Raw genomic sequence first — 17437 nt, 5'->3', positions numbered from 1 at the left:
TACACTCCCTTCTAGTACTAAGCACATAAATCTAATAAAAGACAAAGTGACAGGTACAATCATGCCTGAAGACAGGGAGGGATGAATGAGATCCTTTAGGATGCATTTCAGAGCCCAAATTCCATACTTAATTTCTGAATCTCAAAAAAATTTTCAATTAAAAAAGTATTTTATTAAGATTCATTGTGTAGGACCACATTCTTAGGAAGGAAGGTTCATCTCATCTTTAGTGAGTGGTGGAGGCGTTTCTGGAGCCAAGAAAGGACAAGTACTCATTCTAGATTTTATGAGTTCTGAAAACAACCCTGGACTTGAAGAGTAGATTGTTTCTGTGTCATCAATCCTTCCTAGGCCAGGAGATGGGAATTGTAACTAAGTGCTTCAATTTCAAAATGATCTGGGAAAAGTGGCCATCTTCACAGGGAAATCATGGTGCTTCCTTTGGGTCCAAAGTAGAGGGGAAAGAAGAGTTAGGGATTACTGGTGCAAGTGGTAGCTAAGATAGTTATTCAATTAGCTCTTATTGCGAATGAAAAGAAGAAAAAAAATGATCAGACATCTGGTTCTTTTGAGAAGGAGGCTACAGAGCAAGAAAGACAGTATTTGGTGAGGAGCAAGGTAAAACAAATCCAAGGCAACCTCTTAACACTGGGATTTCTTGTTTTCCAGATTAAGCTCTGGCCACAGTATTTTTTTTTTTTACTAGTGTTTACTTTGCCTTAAGAGAAGAAAATACACAAGACTTCTAGAAAGCACAAGTAATAATTCAAATGTTGATTAAAAAAGGGGGAATGCACATTAAAAAGAAAGAACAAATTTGACCAAAAAAAATAAAAGAGGTCCCTGCTCTTTACTTAATATTCTGTACTCTGGGATAATGGCAATATTGATAGAAGCTTAAAGGGGGTTTTAATAATGATCATTAGAGAGAAGGGTAAAAAGATATTTTTTCCCTAGATTTTTTGCTCAAATAGCATGTGTACAATCTCTAATGTAAAGTCATAATTAAGGCCTGGAGGTTAAGACTGTGTGAATACCTTAACAATTTCCTCTCCACTGACATGCCGGAGGCGTCCCAGAATATCCATGATCCGGTCTGGATAAGCCTTCCACTTCAGCAAAGCAAGGAGGTCCACTATAAATTAAAAGAATAGTGCTCCTTTAGATTATGGTAATAACTGACATTTGTACAGCACTTTACAGAATTTTTAGTCTTATAATATTATGAAATAGGTATTACAGATATTATTTCCCCCATTTTTTTGTAGAGCAATGAGGGTTAAGTGACTTGCTTGTGGTCACAAAGCTTATAAATTTCAAAGGTCATCATATCTAACAAAAGTGTCAAAGATGACAAAAGATGGAAATAGTTTATGTTGGAGGGGTTGTGGAAAAATAAGCACCCAAATGCACTGTTGGTGAAGGTATGAAGTGATCCAAGCAGTTTGGAATTATGCTAAGTAAGTAGCTAAGTGTCTATGATCTTACCCAGAGATCTAGGCTAGGCACAACACATACCCCTAGGAGATCAATAATAGAAAGAAAGAACTCATATTTGTCAAACTATTTATAGTAGCACCTTCTATGGACTGGAACTGGAACTGGAAACAAAATCAATGTCCATCAATTGGTAAATGGTTAAATGAGTTGTGTGGTTTGTGAGTGGGATGTGGTATAAGAAATAATGAATACAGAAAAACATGAGGAGACGTTTATGAACTGATACAAAATAAAGTAATCAGAACCAGGAAACATTATATACAATGACTACATTAATGTAAATGGAAAGAATAACAAGCACAAAACAATAGAACTGAATGCTGTGAAATTATAAAGGGATACACTGAGAAATGTCAATGATATCAACAAAATGATATTTAAAATTACAACATATTTAACATATTTAAAATTACAACAAAATTATTAAAAATGTTGGAGGTGGGGTTTAAATCTTCAAATTCCAATTCTGTTACACTATTGGTTACACTACACACTATAAGTGATAATCAGAGAAGCCAACTCATGGGCATATCAGGCACCACTACTATGTCTGATTTGGAGCCTAATTTCTGTTTCTCTAACAGGACTTCAATAGGCAGTGGAAATTCCTCAACCCACTGCAAAAAGGTTGGCAGTGCCCATCCTGAGGGCTGAGTGCATCTAAGAAATTCAGTCGCTTTGGGATTCAATTTAATTCAGTGTGCATTTATTAAACACCTAATGTGCTCTGCAGAGAAAGAATGAGGAAAAATTTAAAGGATCATGAAAGTCTTTTCCATCCTGTCTTGCACATGCCCAGTGAAGCAAAACCAGGAAATAAATGTAGATGACAGTTCTGACCCTGTAGAAAGCCCCAGGTTGTTTACTAGCTATGTGACCCTGGGCAAGTCACTTAACCCTCATTGCCCCGAAAAAAAAAAGCCCCAAGTTGGACTGCCAAGAAGTCCAAGTGGTTAGTATGGGGTCCTGTTTCATTACCGTACCATTCTGAGTGAGTTTGGTGGAAGAGAGCTGTGTGGAGATAGAGAAGGTCTCTTTGGTGCTGCGCTGGAAGATGAGGCTGGAAGGAATGTTGGGACAGCCATTGTAGTCTTCTTTGCAGCATGGGAGGCCCAGGTAGAGTGCATGATTATTAAATGTACTATTCTCATCACACTGCAGTGACAGAGAAAAGACAAGACATATGAACCAAGAAGTTCCTTTAGCCATTCCACATACTCATGTCTTATTAGCAAGATTCCGTTACCCAGAAAATCTAGCTCTTGACCAGCCTCATTCCCTGGCAGTCTGATGTATTTAGCTGTGTGTGTCCCAGAAAGGATGGTTTCCTGTTCAGACGTCCTACAAGCCCCCTAGAGCTTCTAAGAACCCTTGTGTAGAAAACATATCTGGTCATAAAGTTTACCATTGTTTTTCCCAGTGAAAGAGAGTACTATGAGGAAGCTTAGACTCTCCATTGTGCTTTCAGAGACTGTATTGCCAAGAACTGAAGCTGTAGTATTGTAGAGCACATATGCCCACAAGACCACCACAGGCAGCAAATTCTGCTCCGGAGACCCAAGATAGGGAGCAAATGATTTGCCATCACAATGTGTGGAAAGGAAAGTCAATATTAGCCCATGTTTCATCCCTCTGGCTGAAACATTGCCCTTAACATATCTGGACTCTCCTCAGCTTTATGTGAATGTGTGTTTAACACATTCTACAAACACATGCTACGAAGCCCTTGAAAGAGAAATTGCCTTGAGGGAGTGGTTAACAGTGCTGCCCTTGGTTTGGGGGAGAGATAAGGCACTGGTGGCCCCATACCTTATAGACATAGAGCTCATGGATGTCATCCGACAGGGTGGTGCCATCATCTCGCATCAGAGGAGTGAATGCAAAGCCAAACAGTTTCTTCTCTCCTTTGTCTTTTGCTGTAATAAGAGTCAAGGGATGGAGACTGGTTATTTTTTCCTTTGTTTTGCTTTTCAAATAGGGACCCTTCTTGTACTAGGATGGCTTCGGTTCTTTTTTATCTTTCAGGCATCTCATGGATTCAGGAGTGAACAGGACTGCAAACAATGGACTCAGGCAGTCTTTCACTTAGGCCTCTGGGTGCCTAATCTCTCTAGACCCAAGCTGCTACTCTTAATAGAACAGAACTCTGCAGGGGAAGTTAAACAACCACCACAAGAAAAGATACCCTGAGGAGAAGTGAGTTTCTCAGAGAAATGAAGCTGGGGACTGTCTACTCCAACAGAAGGGCTTCTATCTGACATCCTGGCTATGGACCATTACTTCTGAAATCTGGAGGAACAATTTCTGACAATATCATATCCCTTGAGTTCTGGCTTGTTGTAAACCTTTCCCCCTGTGCTTCAAAACAGTTATGTCTTTATGGGAAAGGGGGGTATCACTGGTGCTCTGTGGGGAAGCCATTAAGAAGTTTTACTCACTAGAACAATGTCTGAATTCAAAACGCAGGTGGGAGCCCCGGAACCTATCTATAGGGATGGGTAATTTGATGATTTCACCCCAGCGGGGGCTGTTACTATGGTAGAGGACAAAGGAGTGGTAAGAACTTCTGCTGGGTTCTCCTGAGCCAAGACTGATGCAGTCCTAGAAAAAAAGAACAGATAAAATCAACAACAGAAGAAAGGCTGGCTGAAGGACAAACTAAGATGTTATATCCCAGAAACATAGGTGAGTCCTTGTATTTTTTTTGGGGGGGGTGCTTCACCTGGAAATGACCTCTATTCTTCCATTTAATTTTTACTCTCTACTATTTCAAAGGCCAAGAAAAAACAAGAAACCGCAATTCTATGGAATCTGACATTCTTAGTAGCAAGTTTTGTAGCTGTTGCTAAACCTTTGTGGTCACACACCAATAGGATGATGATTCCTGAAATATCAATTTGGGACAGAAGTGACCCAAGTATAGCTGCCTATCAAACTGAAAGAAAATGGACAACATACTTGAGCCATTAATATAAACTGCTCATTCTAGGTCAGAAAGAAAACCCAAACTGTATAGGACAGTGGGACACTAAGAAATCAACTGCATGGGAGATTTCATCAGACCAGAGAAAGCCAACGAACAAATTACAGGAAAGAGAGCATCTATTTCTACTGTTTTACAATGTTCCCCAATACACCTTGCTCTTCTGAGTTGTCACACAGCATACAAACTTGAATTGAATGTTTTTGGAGACAGACCCGAGAAACTTAAAAAGTTGGATATATCTGGGGTTTAATTTTGCTAAAACTCCCCAACTCTAAAACCAAAAAGTGATGCTAGTGCTGTGTAAAGACCTGGCATAAGGCTCTTCTCTGGAAGGTGAGGCTTCTTGGATTGCCCAAATAGAAGATACTGCTTTGAGCTGACATTAACACCATAGGACAAAGCCTAGAGGCTGCTCTTTCCCAACACACCTTCCATACAATTAAAAAAATTCAAACGCGAATGAGCAATTTCTACGATTGTCCTCAACATTAATTTCCATTTCTCTTCAGTCTTTATGAGATGGTTTTGATTAACTTCATTTACCTTCCATTTTCTTGAGATTAAACTATTACACTGATTGTTTGATAAATGGATACAGCCCCAAGCATAAGCAATGTTTAAAATCTCTCCTAAGGTTGCATCCTCTTTAGATGAGTCACTCAGGGGTGTTTGGGGAGATGGCAGATTTCTTCCATGGTGAGGGACTGAAATGAAAGTCCTATGATGGAAACACTGAGCTTACACTCGTGACAGTTCCTTGTAGACACAACATTGTCCTAGTAAACACTTAAACTATCAGTGGGTGAGCAATCCTACCTACACTTGACTGAAGACAAAATCCAATTCACTGAAGTCACTTAAGGAAAAGAGAACCGAAGGAAACTTAATGGTTATCAAAGGGGTAAGAGGGGACTGGATGAGGGAGTGAGGAGCTGATCTTTTTCTTCACATGGAATATGATAAGAAATAATGGGTTCAAATTGTAGGAGAGAAGACTTACGTCAGCTATTCAGAAGGATTTCGTTGAGGGTTGTGAGATAATAAACTGGGTTACCAAGGGAGATCATGGAGTTTCCTTTAGAGGTTAAACAAACAAACACATAAATGCCTATGGGCAGGTGACTACCTATCTGGGATGGTTTGAGGATAGACTTGCTTCAGAGGCAGGGACATGAACCAGATGAGCTGACAGAGTCAGGTTCTGTAGTTAGTCTGGTAGGGCATCCATGCCCTAGAATTTTATGTCACTGGCCATGCAAGTCTCAAGCATGCCTTCAGTTGTTTTTCTTACCTTTAAAATTTCTCCATCTGCATAGAGAACATACATGGTGACTTCGATATTCTTTTGCACACTCTTCCCGCCTCTCTCGAAATCTCCCTTTTCCAGGGTTAGGTAGAGGTCATTTCGGATATCGCCTGTGGTGAAAGAGAAACGAAAGCTTCTCACAAGGAGCAGAAGCCGCAGAACCTCATGACGATGACAGAGAACACGCCTCCCTGTGTTGTTCCTCTGGGGGATGCGCCGACACCCAGTGCATTCCAAGCCAGGGGTCAGTAACCATGGACATTCCGGTATCAATGAAGCAGAGTTTAGGGTGCTTAGTCATGTGTTCTTTAAATGTGAATTCAATCACTACCCTGGGATTCCAGGGGAAGAGAACAGTCTAAAATGACTGTCAAGTCTAGGCTCCAAACTGGGGGAGATTTTGGAAACAGAAATGTGTGCCCAATCATCCTTCCCGCACTAATTTTTCCTTTCCCTCACCTGCAAACCTGAATTCGGAGCTCTCTTTCCCCCCTGCTCTTTGGAAAGGTGTTTTACAGTTCAGACCTCTCTTTCTCCTGAGCAAGAATACTAAACCTCCTTCCTGCTGGATTCTTGGCTCAGAAGCTGGTTCCGTGCAGGTGTGCCAGACAGAGGGCACTGGGCACGCCTGCCAATTTTTCATCACCTTGTTTGCAAGTGTTCTTGGAGCAGATGACTCTATCCAGAAACACAGATGCTAGGTCAATGGAGGCAACATTCTGTCAACCCCTTGTGGTATCAGCTTCTCTAACCTCCAGTCTACTTTACCGGTCTTTACTTGGATATAAGAGACTTTGGTCTCAAATTCAGAACAGCCAGAATACTATGCTTGTCCTTGGGGGGATGCTGACGTAAGGGAAAGCAACGGCATAATACCTGCTGATTATACATGTAAATACATACAAAATGTTCATATTTAGGCTGTCCTAGCTTCTAAATTTGACATCTAGCAGAGTTTCTTCCACATATTCTAAAAGAGGGCTCATGACTTTCAGGAAAAATAGACAAGGCAAGGCAAAATATCTTCAAAGAAAGAAAATGGCAAAAATAATGGGTAAGGCAAAATGGAAGGTGAATTAGCAGCTAAGGAAACCCAATAATGAGGGAATGGAATGTTTTGATAGCAAAGGTGGAACCAATTCAGGTTGTCAGATTTTAATACCTCCCCTCCTCCATTTTTGTCCTGATGCATTATAATCTGTTTATTGACAAGGAATGTTTATTTCCTGGCACTTTGAGAACTCTCTGGGTTGATCATAAACTCCAGAATCCTCTTATATTTTACACCAAAACTTAAACATTCCTGCCCCTTTTCTGCACTGACCACACCTGAAGATTGATGGATTATTAAGACATGGCCAAGCTGTTACCTGTTTGTAAGGACAAAGCTGCTCTGGGGCCTGAATGTGCAGGACCATCTCATATTTTCAGAAATGGGTACATTTCTTTGAGAAGGGGAATCCATATGAATTGGAATAAAAGCACCTCCTATTGCTCAGATTATTCTCTGAACCTTTATGAAGTTGAGAATTGCTGCTTCCTCGAGGTGCTGCTTCTTAAATTCACTGTTATGGACTGGGAAATGTTAAAACTCAAAGAAAGAAAAATACCAGTCCATGACAGACAAATAGTATACTACTCAGAAACTAACCATAATATATACTTAGAGACTGATCTTAATGTGTATCTATAAACTGACCAAGATACATATTCATAAACTAACTAAAAGTTATACTCAGAAGCATGTCAGAAACTGACCATAAAGTATACTGAGAAACCTAACCACATATATATATATATATATGTATATATATGTATATATATGTATATATATATATACTCAGAGACTGATGATGAGATATATGCAGAAATGGAGAGTAACACAGGCTTGGAAACTGACCATAAGGCGTACTCAGAAAACTGATGGTAATGTATTTCCAGAAATCTCATTAAGCGTTTTCTAGAGCTTGTGAAACCTAAAATGTCTCCAAGACTACCGTAATCAAATTCAGTTACCCAGAAACCTACAATAAAGGGAAAAGTAGAAATTTATTTCTAATCAAGTCACTGTTTCACGATGTAGGGGAAAGGAAGGAATGAGCTTGTTAGGAAATAAGCATCTAAATTCAACCACCAATTAAGGCAAAACACCTTTCACTTACTGGTTTAAGATCCTAAAAGTTTACAGAAAGGGTCAAAGTTCTCTATAAGGCACAATATTTATGGTCTTCAACGTATATGTAACTATTTGGCAGCTTACATGGTTTAAACTGTAGATGATCCCTACTTCATCTTCTTCTATTTATCTTGACCTCTGCTCAATGACATCTTTATTAGAGATTAAATGTGTTAGTCAGAATAAACTGTTTAAAACCAGGGTCTCTGTGCAGCATCTTTAAAGACAGGAGATTATAATAGCACTTGCTGCTAGGGTCTGATGACACTGTAGGGGATATATCCAATCATGTGATTGGAACCATCATCAGAAGGTCTCTTTGCCCAAAATATCTCCCCTGTTGTCCTGCCATGTTCCTGAAATGACTATCATTAGAATCAGGCATTTAGGTGTAGGTAAGGCATTATTTTCAGACAATGGCATGGTTCCTGTTAAATGGAACAGGTTTACATGGGATGAGAACACTAACCCAGAAATGATTCTTTTCAAAAATCACCCATGCACAGGAGATAGGGAAGCTATTTGATGAGGGAACTGGGGAAGAATAATCTGAAATATGGAATGGGACAGGTGAGGGCAGGGCCTTGGATAGACAAAGCAGGATACAGCAGGCCCAGGTGTCAAGCACAAAGTAGAGGGGTGGAAAATGATGGAAGGGGTATATAAGTGTGTGTATGGACAAACTTCACAGAACCTCGGAGGTCATCTGGCCCTCCCCTTACACAAAGAGAAATCCTCTCTCCAACAGTCCCAACAAGTGCTCCTCCTCTGAAGTAACTCCCCTGATGGGTAAGCCATGACCACCTAAGGCATCCCATTCTATTTGTGGATAGCTTCAATAGCTTTACAATTTTCTTGACCCCATATAGGGTTGTATAACTGAATGTGGGGGGGGGGGTCACAAAAATTTTGGCAACAGTCAAAGGTTATGTATAGCCATTCTATATACCTGGGGTCACATGAAAATTTCTTGGGTAAAAAGGGGTCATGAGTGTAAAAAGTTTAAGAAGCTCTGCTTTAGACAGTAAACCTGTCTAGAAACTTGCTTTTCTTCCTAGTTTTCTTATATTTCCTCAGACAGGTTGACCAATTCATGGCTCCTCTAGCCCCTCCTTCAATTGCTTCCATTTTGCTCAGAAATGTTTTTTACTAGAACCTCTACAACAGTTAAAACCTATTTCTTATGCGGAGAATCAGAATGAAATACCAAAGTGATTACATGGCCTTTCAAGGCTAGACAGCTACAGAAGTGATGGCTGTCAATATTACTTCCGTTCCTGGGAGTATGGAACTTCAAAGAGAGTGTTAATAAACAACAGCTTCACTACAAAGGGCTGTCTCTGTTTATCACTTCATGTCAAAGAAGTTTCTGAGGAGTCTGTCCCCTATGGCTGTCGTTAACAGATAGAATAACTACAATAGTTTAATCTAGATAGGGCCAGATAAAGAAGAGATGTACTGGAAAACTCCTCAAGTCTTCATTGGTTTGAAAGCCTACTTATAACCATAGTATCTTGTGTTTACAAAGGTGAAAATTCTGGTTTGGTGAAAGGTACACCTGGTGCTAGGAAGAAACAAAATTGTTATTCCATGAGGGGAGATAATGATAATGGCTTGTTTGATTTTTATGCTCAGAACTGATCTCTCTGAAGATAACGTTTGCTATGGCAAGACCAGAGTTCCTTAGATTATTAGTCCATCCTTCCTGTGTCTGGCTCGGCAGATCATTCAGAAACATCCAGGTCTGGTTTAGGGACTAACTTGGCAATAAAGGATTTTTTCAAGAAGCTTCATCCAGGATATTTTAGACATTGTCTAGGTTCTGGTTCTCAGGAAGCAGTGTGTTGTCATGGGAAGACCATGGTCATAAGAGCTAGGCTCAAGGCTACACTTCTGCCACTTTCTATATTACATCACTTCCTTCCTTAATCAAGTGATCATAATTTCTGCTCTGCCTCTCTGGCTGGGCCACTGCAAGGCTTAGATGAGCTAATGCAAGGAAAAATGCTCTGTAAACCATAATGGTTATACATATAAATGAGTATCATAATTATTAATGAGAAATAGAGTAGAACTGAACTTTTGACTATTTGAATTTAGGAAACTGATATTTCCATTATTAACCAATGGATCAATTAGTTTTTTTCCTTAATATGATTTAGTAAATATTAACTAAACACCTATTATGTGTAAGGTATGGTGTTTGGCTGTGGGAACAAAAAACTTCTAAGAAACTTAGAGAGAACTTACAGAGGAGGTTTCTGAAATACTCACTGACCTCACATGGGAGTGTATAAACTGGTTTTTCCCATTCTCTCCTCAAATATCAAATGGTGAATCAGACAGATTTCAAAAATGATTCTTTGACAATAAGCTCCAGTCAGCATATTAAGGAATTTCCCCCTTTCTTCTTGAGGCACCTTCACTGAGAACCAGAATGGCCCCTGGGTTCTCTAGCTCTCCAGATCCCTGGATTTACTCAAATGCTGGACATACTCTTTGGATGCACCAGAGTACTCCATTAAACAAGAAGCCCTCCTGTCAGATACCATTGCGTCAAAGGGAGCTGAGCTGCAAAATGCCCTGCACCAGGGAACCTCCTTCACTACAATACCTTCAGAGACAGACAAGACCAAGAAGTCTGGAATAATATCTCAATTTACTCTTTCTCCCCCCCCCCAAGTCTTTGTGGATTTCCTTCAAGGGACTGTAGCAACTTCCTTTCAGGACCTTGTAAGTGTCTTTCACTAAATCGAGTAGCTTTAGATTCACAGATTCCCACAAATATCATTAAACTTAGAGATGAATTATCTCTGAATCTGATCAGCAACCTTCTCAGAGAAGGCTTACTATTCACTTTATCTCTTCATGCATTAGAATAGCAATTTTTCCATGTGGTTCAATGAAAGGCAGAGAAGGCTTCTGCACCCTTCCCATGCCTATCCATTCTCAACCCACAGAAGAGAGAACAAATAACGGTCTCTCTCCCCACATCTAGACAGTCAGGGGTACGAAGATAAGTTCAACTTAGCACCTTTTCTTGAGGGGCAGGATGCCAAAGAAATAGACTATCAAATCAGATTGCTTTCTTGGGAAATACTGTAGAGTTCTGCCTTTTTTTGTGTGTGAGGCAATTGGGGTTAAGTTACTTGCTCAGGGTCACACAGCTAGTAAGTGTTAAGTGTCTGAGGCCGAATTTGAATTCAGGTCCTCCTGACTCCAGGGCTGGTGATCTATCCACTGTGCCACCTAGCTGCCCCTAGAGTTCTGCCTTTTAAGGGCCAAAGACATAGAATCTATATTTTTCTGAATGTTCATCAATGAAAGGTCTCTATTTTCTTTTTCTTTTTTAATTTAAAAAATAAACATTTTTATTTAAAGTTTTGAGTTCCAAATCCTATCCCTTCTTCCCTTCCTTCTCCCTGAGGCAGCAAACAATCAGATATAGATTATACATGTGCAATTATGTATAACATTGAACAGTTTCTTTTAAAAAAGTTTATTCTAATTAGTATGATTAAAATATGCTAACACTGTCTCTTTCTCGACATGGCTACATTTTGGGAAGGAGAATGGGATCGGCTGTGGCTAGATCTACAATTTCATCTGTGTAAGGAACTTCTAGGCTCCAAAGCAAATTGGTAACTGAACTAGGGCTTACATCCATGAAGAGTAGTCTGGGTCACTGGGTTAGGTGACTTGCCTGAGGTCACACAACTAGTATGTGTCACTAAGAGGACTTGAAACCAGTCTTTTAGACTTACAAGACTATTTCTCACTCTACTACCTCCTCCCTTACTGCCTGTCTCAAGGCTACAGGATCATGTTTATTCCTTTCTTGGGGCCAAGGAGCATAAATTCTCCTCACTCTCCCCTCACAGAGCAGATGGGTTGATTCCACAATCATCCCTGAGAGACAGTAGGCAGTTTGGTGGCACAGTGGATAGAATGCTGGATTTGGAGTAAGGAAGTCTTGAGTTCAAATTTGGTCTCAGACACTTATTAGCTATTTAACTCTACACAAGTCATTTAAATCTCTGTCTGCCTCAGTTTCCTTATCTGCAAAATGGGGATATTAATAGTACCTACCTCTCAGGGTTGTTGTAAAGACAAAATGAGATATTTGTTAAAGTTCTAACTAATTATTATTATTATATTTGCCAAAATTTTCATCAGACACTTCTGATTATAATCTCATGAACCAATCTGTAGTAGCTAAGGGCATCACCCTTCCTTAGAAATGAGTTCACTGTAAACAGTTAGTTCTTTTACTTTATGTATGTTTGGAAAGAGTTGAAAGAATAAATGGTAATGAACTAAAAAAGACTCTTAGGATACCTTTTTATCCCCTGCTGCTGGAGAAAAGAATGACACTCAGTCCCTCCTTCCCTAATGTGAGTAACGGGCCTGTCTTTTTTCACAAAAAAAAATCCCTTCATGTCTTTGTAACCTGTTCTATTTCCCCTCCAACTTGGGAATGGATTCACCACAAGAGTGTTCTGAAAACGCTGATAAGGTCTCCATTTTGTCAGCTAGAAATGCTCCTCTTGCTAAGATTTACTGAAGGTCCAACCAAAGTGGGGCCTTTCAAAGTCTTCAGGGCTGTGCCATCAGTTTTGCTTGCTGGACCTCTCCCAACAGGTCTTCATTCTAATCTGCCCAAGGTAGGGGAGGTTGGTGAAGGGTGGAGAATGTACATGATTTCCCCCCAATATTGCAATGATTTGTTACCTTCACCAACATTCCATGAAAAAAGTGGAGATGGAGAAAAAGCAAGCAAGCAGCAGACATTGAACAGAAAAGCAGGAACTTACACCCAACTATCTTCATCTCTGCATCAGAAAGAAAGGGGAGACAATGAAGGGATAACACAGAGAGAACAAGAAAAATTAAGACAGAGAGAAAGAGAACAAGAGAAAGAAACATCACTCACAGATCAATGATGAAGCATGCACTTTTCATCAGAGGCTCAGAGTAAGAGGCAGAGTGTACTACTAAGCAGGTGAATAAAGGGAAGGGTATCCTTGGGAAGACAGACACTGCCATGCGTAGGCAACTGATTTCTACTCAGCAAATTCAGTATACAAATCAAGGATCATTCCAAAGGCAAGCAGCACATGGCCTGGCCCACCCCATATCACCCTGGGAGTGTCAGTCCTACTTCCTACCCCCCTCCCCACCTCTGCCCCAGGATCAAAGCAATCTTATCCTCTGAGAAAACCTCAGTCAGCAGCTAGAAACACACACCCTCAACCATAGGGCTAGTTCAACTGAATCCTTTTTCCTGAATGATAAAGACAGACACAAGAACATTTAATTATCATTATGATGCTTGGCTCATGTCATAACCAAGTTGGGAATTCCAAGGTTAGAGAGCAAGCCCAAGAGTTTCCAGAGGAATTATTAGCCATGATCTCCAGAGGCATGCCATGACCCCAATTCTCCATGAAAGGCTGGAGATCAGAAGTGTAGAGTCAAATTGGGGAGGTGGTGGTCATGCCAATCTTCATTAGCACCTTGTGGGTGAGCATACGGCATGCTGTTAGTTTTTGATTTTCTGTATTATACAGTAATACACAGAGAAAGGGAAGGTTAATCTCATAAGAAAATGGTGGCTTTGTATTAATTGTCTTTAAATGGGTTGGAAAAGGGCTCCTGCCCTTTCTTAGCCTGTGATGTTTGTTCGATAAAATAGATTTAATTTAATACATTTAATTTCTTTAATAAAATAACCCTAAAATAAAATTTCTTTAATAAAATAGATTTCAAGCCATTCATTTCAAGTTATGGTCTTTTAGGTGATAGTGTTAAGAATCTGCAATGAATCCTGGAATGGAAGTCACACTGACCAAGGGAGTCTTTACTTTTTTTTATTTAGCAGGTTTATTCTGCTCCAGTCTTTCCTGATTATCTTGTTAAGAAAATCTGTAAGGGACCAAAACATTTGCTATAGAGCTATTAGCTTGTAATGCACAAAAAGATGAATTTAGAGATAAATAACGAAGAACATAAACATGGAAGCAAAAATGGCACATGGCTAGCTACCCCATCAACAAAAGATAGTGAGTTCAGTTAAGAAAAAAATGATTTGCAGAAAAAATATTTCTAAAACCATCATTAAAATTGGCATTTATAATCAAAGATGATATCCCCAAAGCTAGCATTTTATCTGCCACTATCAATCCAGGAGCTTGGGGTTGGCTGGAATAGTTTATGGCTCATGGTTAGAATTCTCCTGCTTATGTCCCTGTATCCTGAACAAAGTAGGGTGGCTGTCAGATGGCAGGGCCCAGAAAGAGCATTTGAAAAATAACTGTAACAGTACAATCAAAGTTTCATCCCCTTTCTTAATACCGGTCGACCAGACAGTGAGAGAACATGATGTAAGATGTTGTGGTATGACTGGAAGGTAGAAAACATTTCACTTCTAGCATGGTAAATATGCTCTGGCCACAATCTCTATTCTCCTTGTGCTTCTTCTGATGCACGACCTTCAATTAACTGCCAACTCACCGTGGTTTTAAGATATGGTTCTTTTCCTACCAGAGATTCTAATAAGACACATTTTTTTTTCACTTGGACCTTGGAGTGATGGAAAAATTACCTTCACCTACTTAGCCACGATGGCCCTATTTACTGTGACTTTCCAGGCTTGTTAGATAGCTAAGTGGCAGCTCCATTCACAACTTTAATGGCCATTTCCTTAAGTACCCATTTGCCACAACTGTAGCTATCCACTACCTTAAAGCTGCATGTTTTGGGGGAATAACATCGTGCTATTTCCCATTTCTGAAGTGGATAGGAAATCAGTGTAATGAGGCTCTAGGACAGACAGCTCTATCATCTGAACATTCCTATTTAGCAAATGATTGCTGGCTCACTGACATTGGGGATGAATAGGTTGATCTGCCATAGAGAAATTGTCAAAGCTGGCACATCTCTGAAGGAAGTCTGACCAAAGGGTAAATAAAGCCTTGCCACTATAATGTTTTGCAGAGCTATGGGATCTTTAGGGCCCAATATGAGAAGGACTCAGGAGGTATCAGGACGCTGTCCTAGCCGGTGAGAGGTCATAATCCTGGTGATGACAATGTGTACAAAAGAGTTTTTTTGTTTGTTTGTTTTTTGCTCAGTAGAGGCTCGAACTCTCTCTGCCTAGTGAAGAAGCCTGTGTGTGGAAGCAGAGTAGGCAGATGTGGTGGGGCTGCTTCCTTCTCTTGAGGCACTCCCAGCTCTGCCACTGCTGTGCTGGCTCCAAGTCTCCAATTTAACTGACCCAGGAATCAACTTCACTTAGCAGGTGCAGTGTGGTTGTCCCTGGAGTGGGCTGATGGGGGCAAATGACATGAATTTTTTGAAGAACTGACTTTAATGATATTCCATTAGCCGTCATTCAGAGGACCCAATTCATCCTCTTCTCTTATTTCAACTGCTCTGGGGAATGTATCCATAAACCCTTTACAGACCCTGCTATGCTGATGAGGCAAAGTGACACCCAGCTGCCTTATCAAAGGACCTTTTTTTTTCAAATGTGACTTTGAAAATATCTCTTGAAATGAAATTCTGCTTAAAAACATTTTGACTGAAAGATGCTTCTCTCCTGTCCCCATTCATATCGTTTAATGCACATCCTAATATGAAGGCTTAAAACGTACTCTCTTCATAAACAAATGCTCACAACTTTTAGAGGAATTTGATCTCTGAAACAGGGATGGGCCCGGAAGAAACATTACATGTTTCATTCAGTGTCATCTCAGAAGGCATTACCATTGGAAAATGTGGAACTAGATGCCGAAAAGATGCTTCAAAGGACAATAAGAAGTAATGACATCAGTTCATTCTTTAGTGAAATGGTATCTACAAAACTTCATTATTGGTCCTTTGGTTGGCAGGCTAAGACAAGAAGTCAAGGATCATATGAGACTATGGGTTACCTTAGAGGGTTAAGGTAACAGAGGGTCAGAATATCTTGGACCTATGGCACCTGAATCTGAGATTCCTTTTGGGTACTTGCATATTTACACATGTTTAAGCTGAGGATGCCTGAATAGCATATTTGGAAATAATCTTTTTATGATTCTGCATTATTATGATTTAAAAAAGAGGTCTCTCTTTAGCTTTCACAGAGTGATAATCATTCTCATCAAAATTGCATTCCTATACTTGGTCATTTGTTATACCTTTAAAGAATAGGGCTTGTGGTCATTTCCCAGCAAGACTGGTGATATAACAGGAAGGTGAAAAGTTATCCTTGTTGACCTTGGTGTACATATTTTTTCACTGTGAAAATCACAAAGGGTCTGAGATAAGAAAACCCATCTGATGTGTCTATCAGTGTAGCACTTTGGAACACTGTTCTGTATGATTTTGTGAGAAGATTCTAGCACCTAGAGTTAGCAGATTTGATTGGTGGCTCATCAGATCTACGGATGCCTCAGAATAGCTATACTGACCAACCACAGCTGAAAGAGTTGACTTGATTCTGTGAGCCCCCTCCGGGAGAACCAACCCCCCCCCCCCACTGAGCAGTTCTGCCTACCTGGCATGATGACGTCAGGGAAACCCAATTTCCTGGTAACTGCCAACCCTCTGTTAAAGATCATAGGATTTTCCCTCCGAATCTGGTCCATGTCCCCACGAAGAAGCTGCAAAGAAATTATAAGACCTGCAAGAAACAAAAAACCCTTTTTTTAGAATCACAATTCCATCTTAGAAAGAAATTCACAATTCCACCTTGAGTTATATGAGGTGCTAGTGAGCATAACTCAGGAACTCCTTTCGCAGGAAAATTTATTGATATGCAGGGTTTTTCTTTAGAAAGCCACCATGCAGAAAATATAAGCTACTCTGCAGAAATATTCTGCTATTCAGAAATACCTCGAGGCATAAAACTAATGGAATATGGGTCAGAGTGACCTTGACAAATGAAGAAATGATTTAACAAAAATAGGATGAAAATTTTGATGATTTCTAGGGAAGGGGGTCCACTTAGGGATAGCCCCAAAGAGTCGATAGAAACAAAGATGGATAAAGACTATTTAGAGATATGTGTGCCAAAAAGACCTTCTTGCCAGGGTGTACAACTGGCTAGAAATGAATGAGCAATGTTAATATATTGGGTTTTTTTATCCCGGGAAGTATGCCAAATTCTGGAAGGCAGTAATCCTGTATTTATTTATTTTTCTCCCAGACAGCTTCCGATTATATCCTTCTATTCTCCTGCCTCTCCATACTCTTAATTCCTTCTGAACCTACTCCTTCAATTCCTCCATCCTTCCTGTTATCTTACTCCACCACTTCTGGCCTCACTTTCCTCCCATCAAAATTTTGACGTAATGGCTGACTAGTGCAACTGCACACTACCTTCTTCCTTTAAAATCCCTTCCTGTTTACTGGCCATGATATCAGACATCAATACCAGGTTACTTTCAAGATCTGGTTTTTCCATTCTTCTTGATGTGCTACTGAA

General features: G+C 40.0%; 1 protein-coding gene across 5 annotated transcripts in view; it reads right to left on the bottom strand.

The window, feature by feature from the left end:
* Nucleotides 1–17437, bottom strand: part of DOCK3 (dedicator of cytokinesis 3) — a 529377-nt gene that overhangs the window by 106050 nt on the left and 405890 nt on the right. For all 5 annotated transcript variants that reach the window (XM_043985259.1, XM_043985293.1, XM_043985275.1 and 2 more), the window contains exons 14-19: nucleotides 16508–16633; nucleotides 5778–5902; nucleotides 3939–4101; nucleotides 3310–3416; nucleotides 2484–2655; nucleotides 1038–1135 (exon numbers count right to left, since the gene is read on the bottom strand). In XM_043985259.1, the coding sequence (XP_043841194.1) occupies nucleotides 1038–1135; nucleotides 2484–2655; nucleotides 3310–3416; nucleotides 3939–4101; nucleotides 5778–5902; nucleotides 16508–16633 (791 nt within the window). The remainder of the gene's footprint in view (nucleotides 1–1037; nucleotides 1136–2483; nucleotides 2656–3309; nucleotides 3417–3938; nucleotides 4102–5777; nucleotides 5903–16507; nucleotides 16634–17437) is intronic.

Source organism: Dromiciops gliroides, chromosome 1, assembly GCF_019393635.1.
Source record: "Dromiciops gliroides isolate mDroGli1 chromosome 1, mDroGli1.pri, whole genome shotgun sequence".
NCBI classification, from domain to species: domain Eukaryota; kingdom Metazoa; phylum Chordata; class Mammalia; order Microbiotheria; family Microbiotheriidae; genus Dromiciops; species Dromiciops gliroides.
The sequence above is the reverse complement of the archived record's forward strand: the minus strand, read 5'-3'. Positions and strand labels throughout refer to the sequence as shown.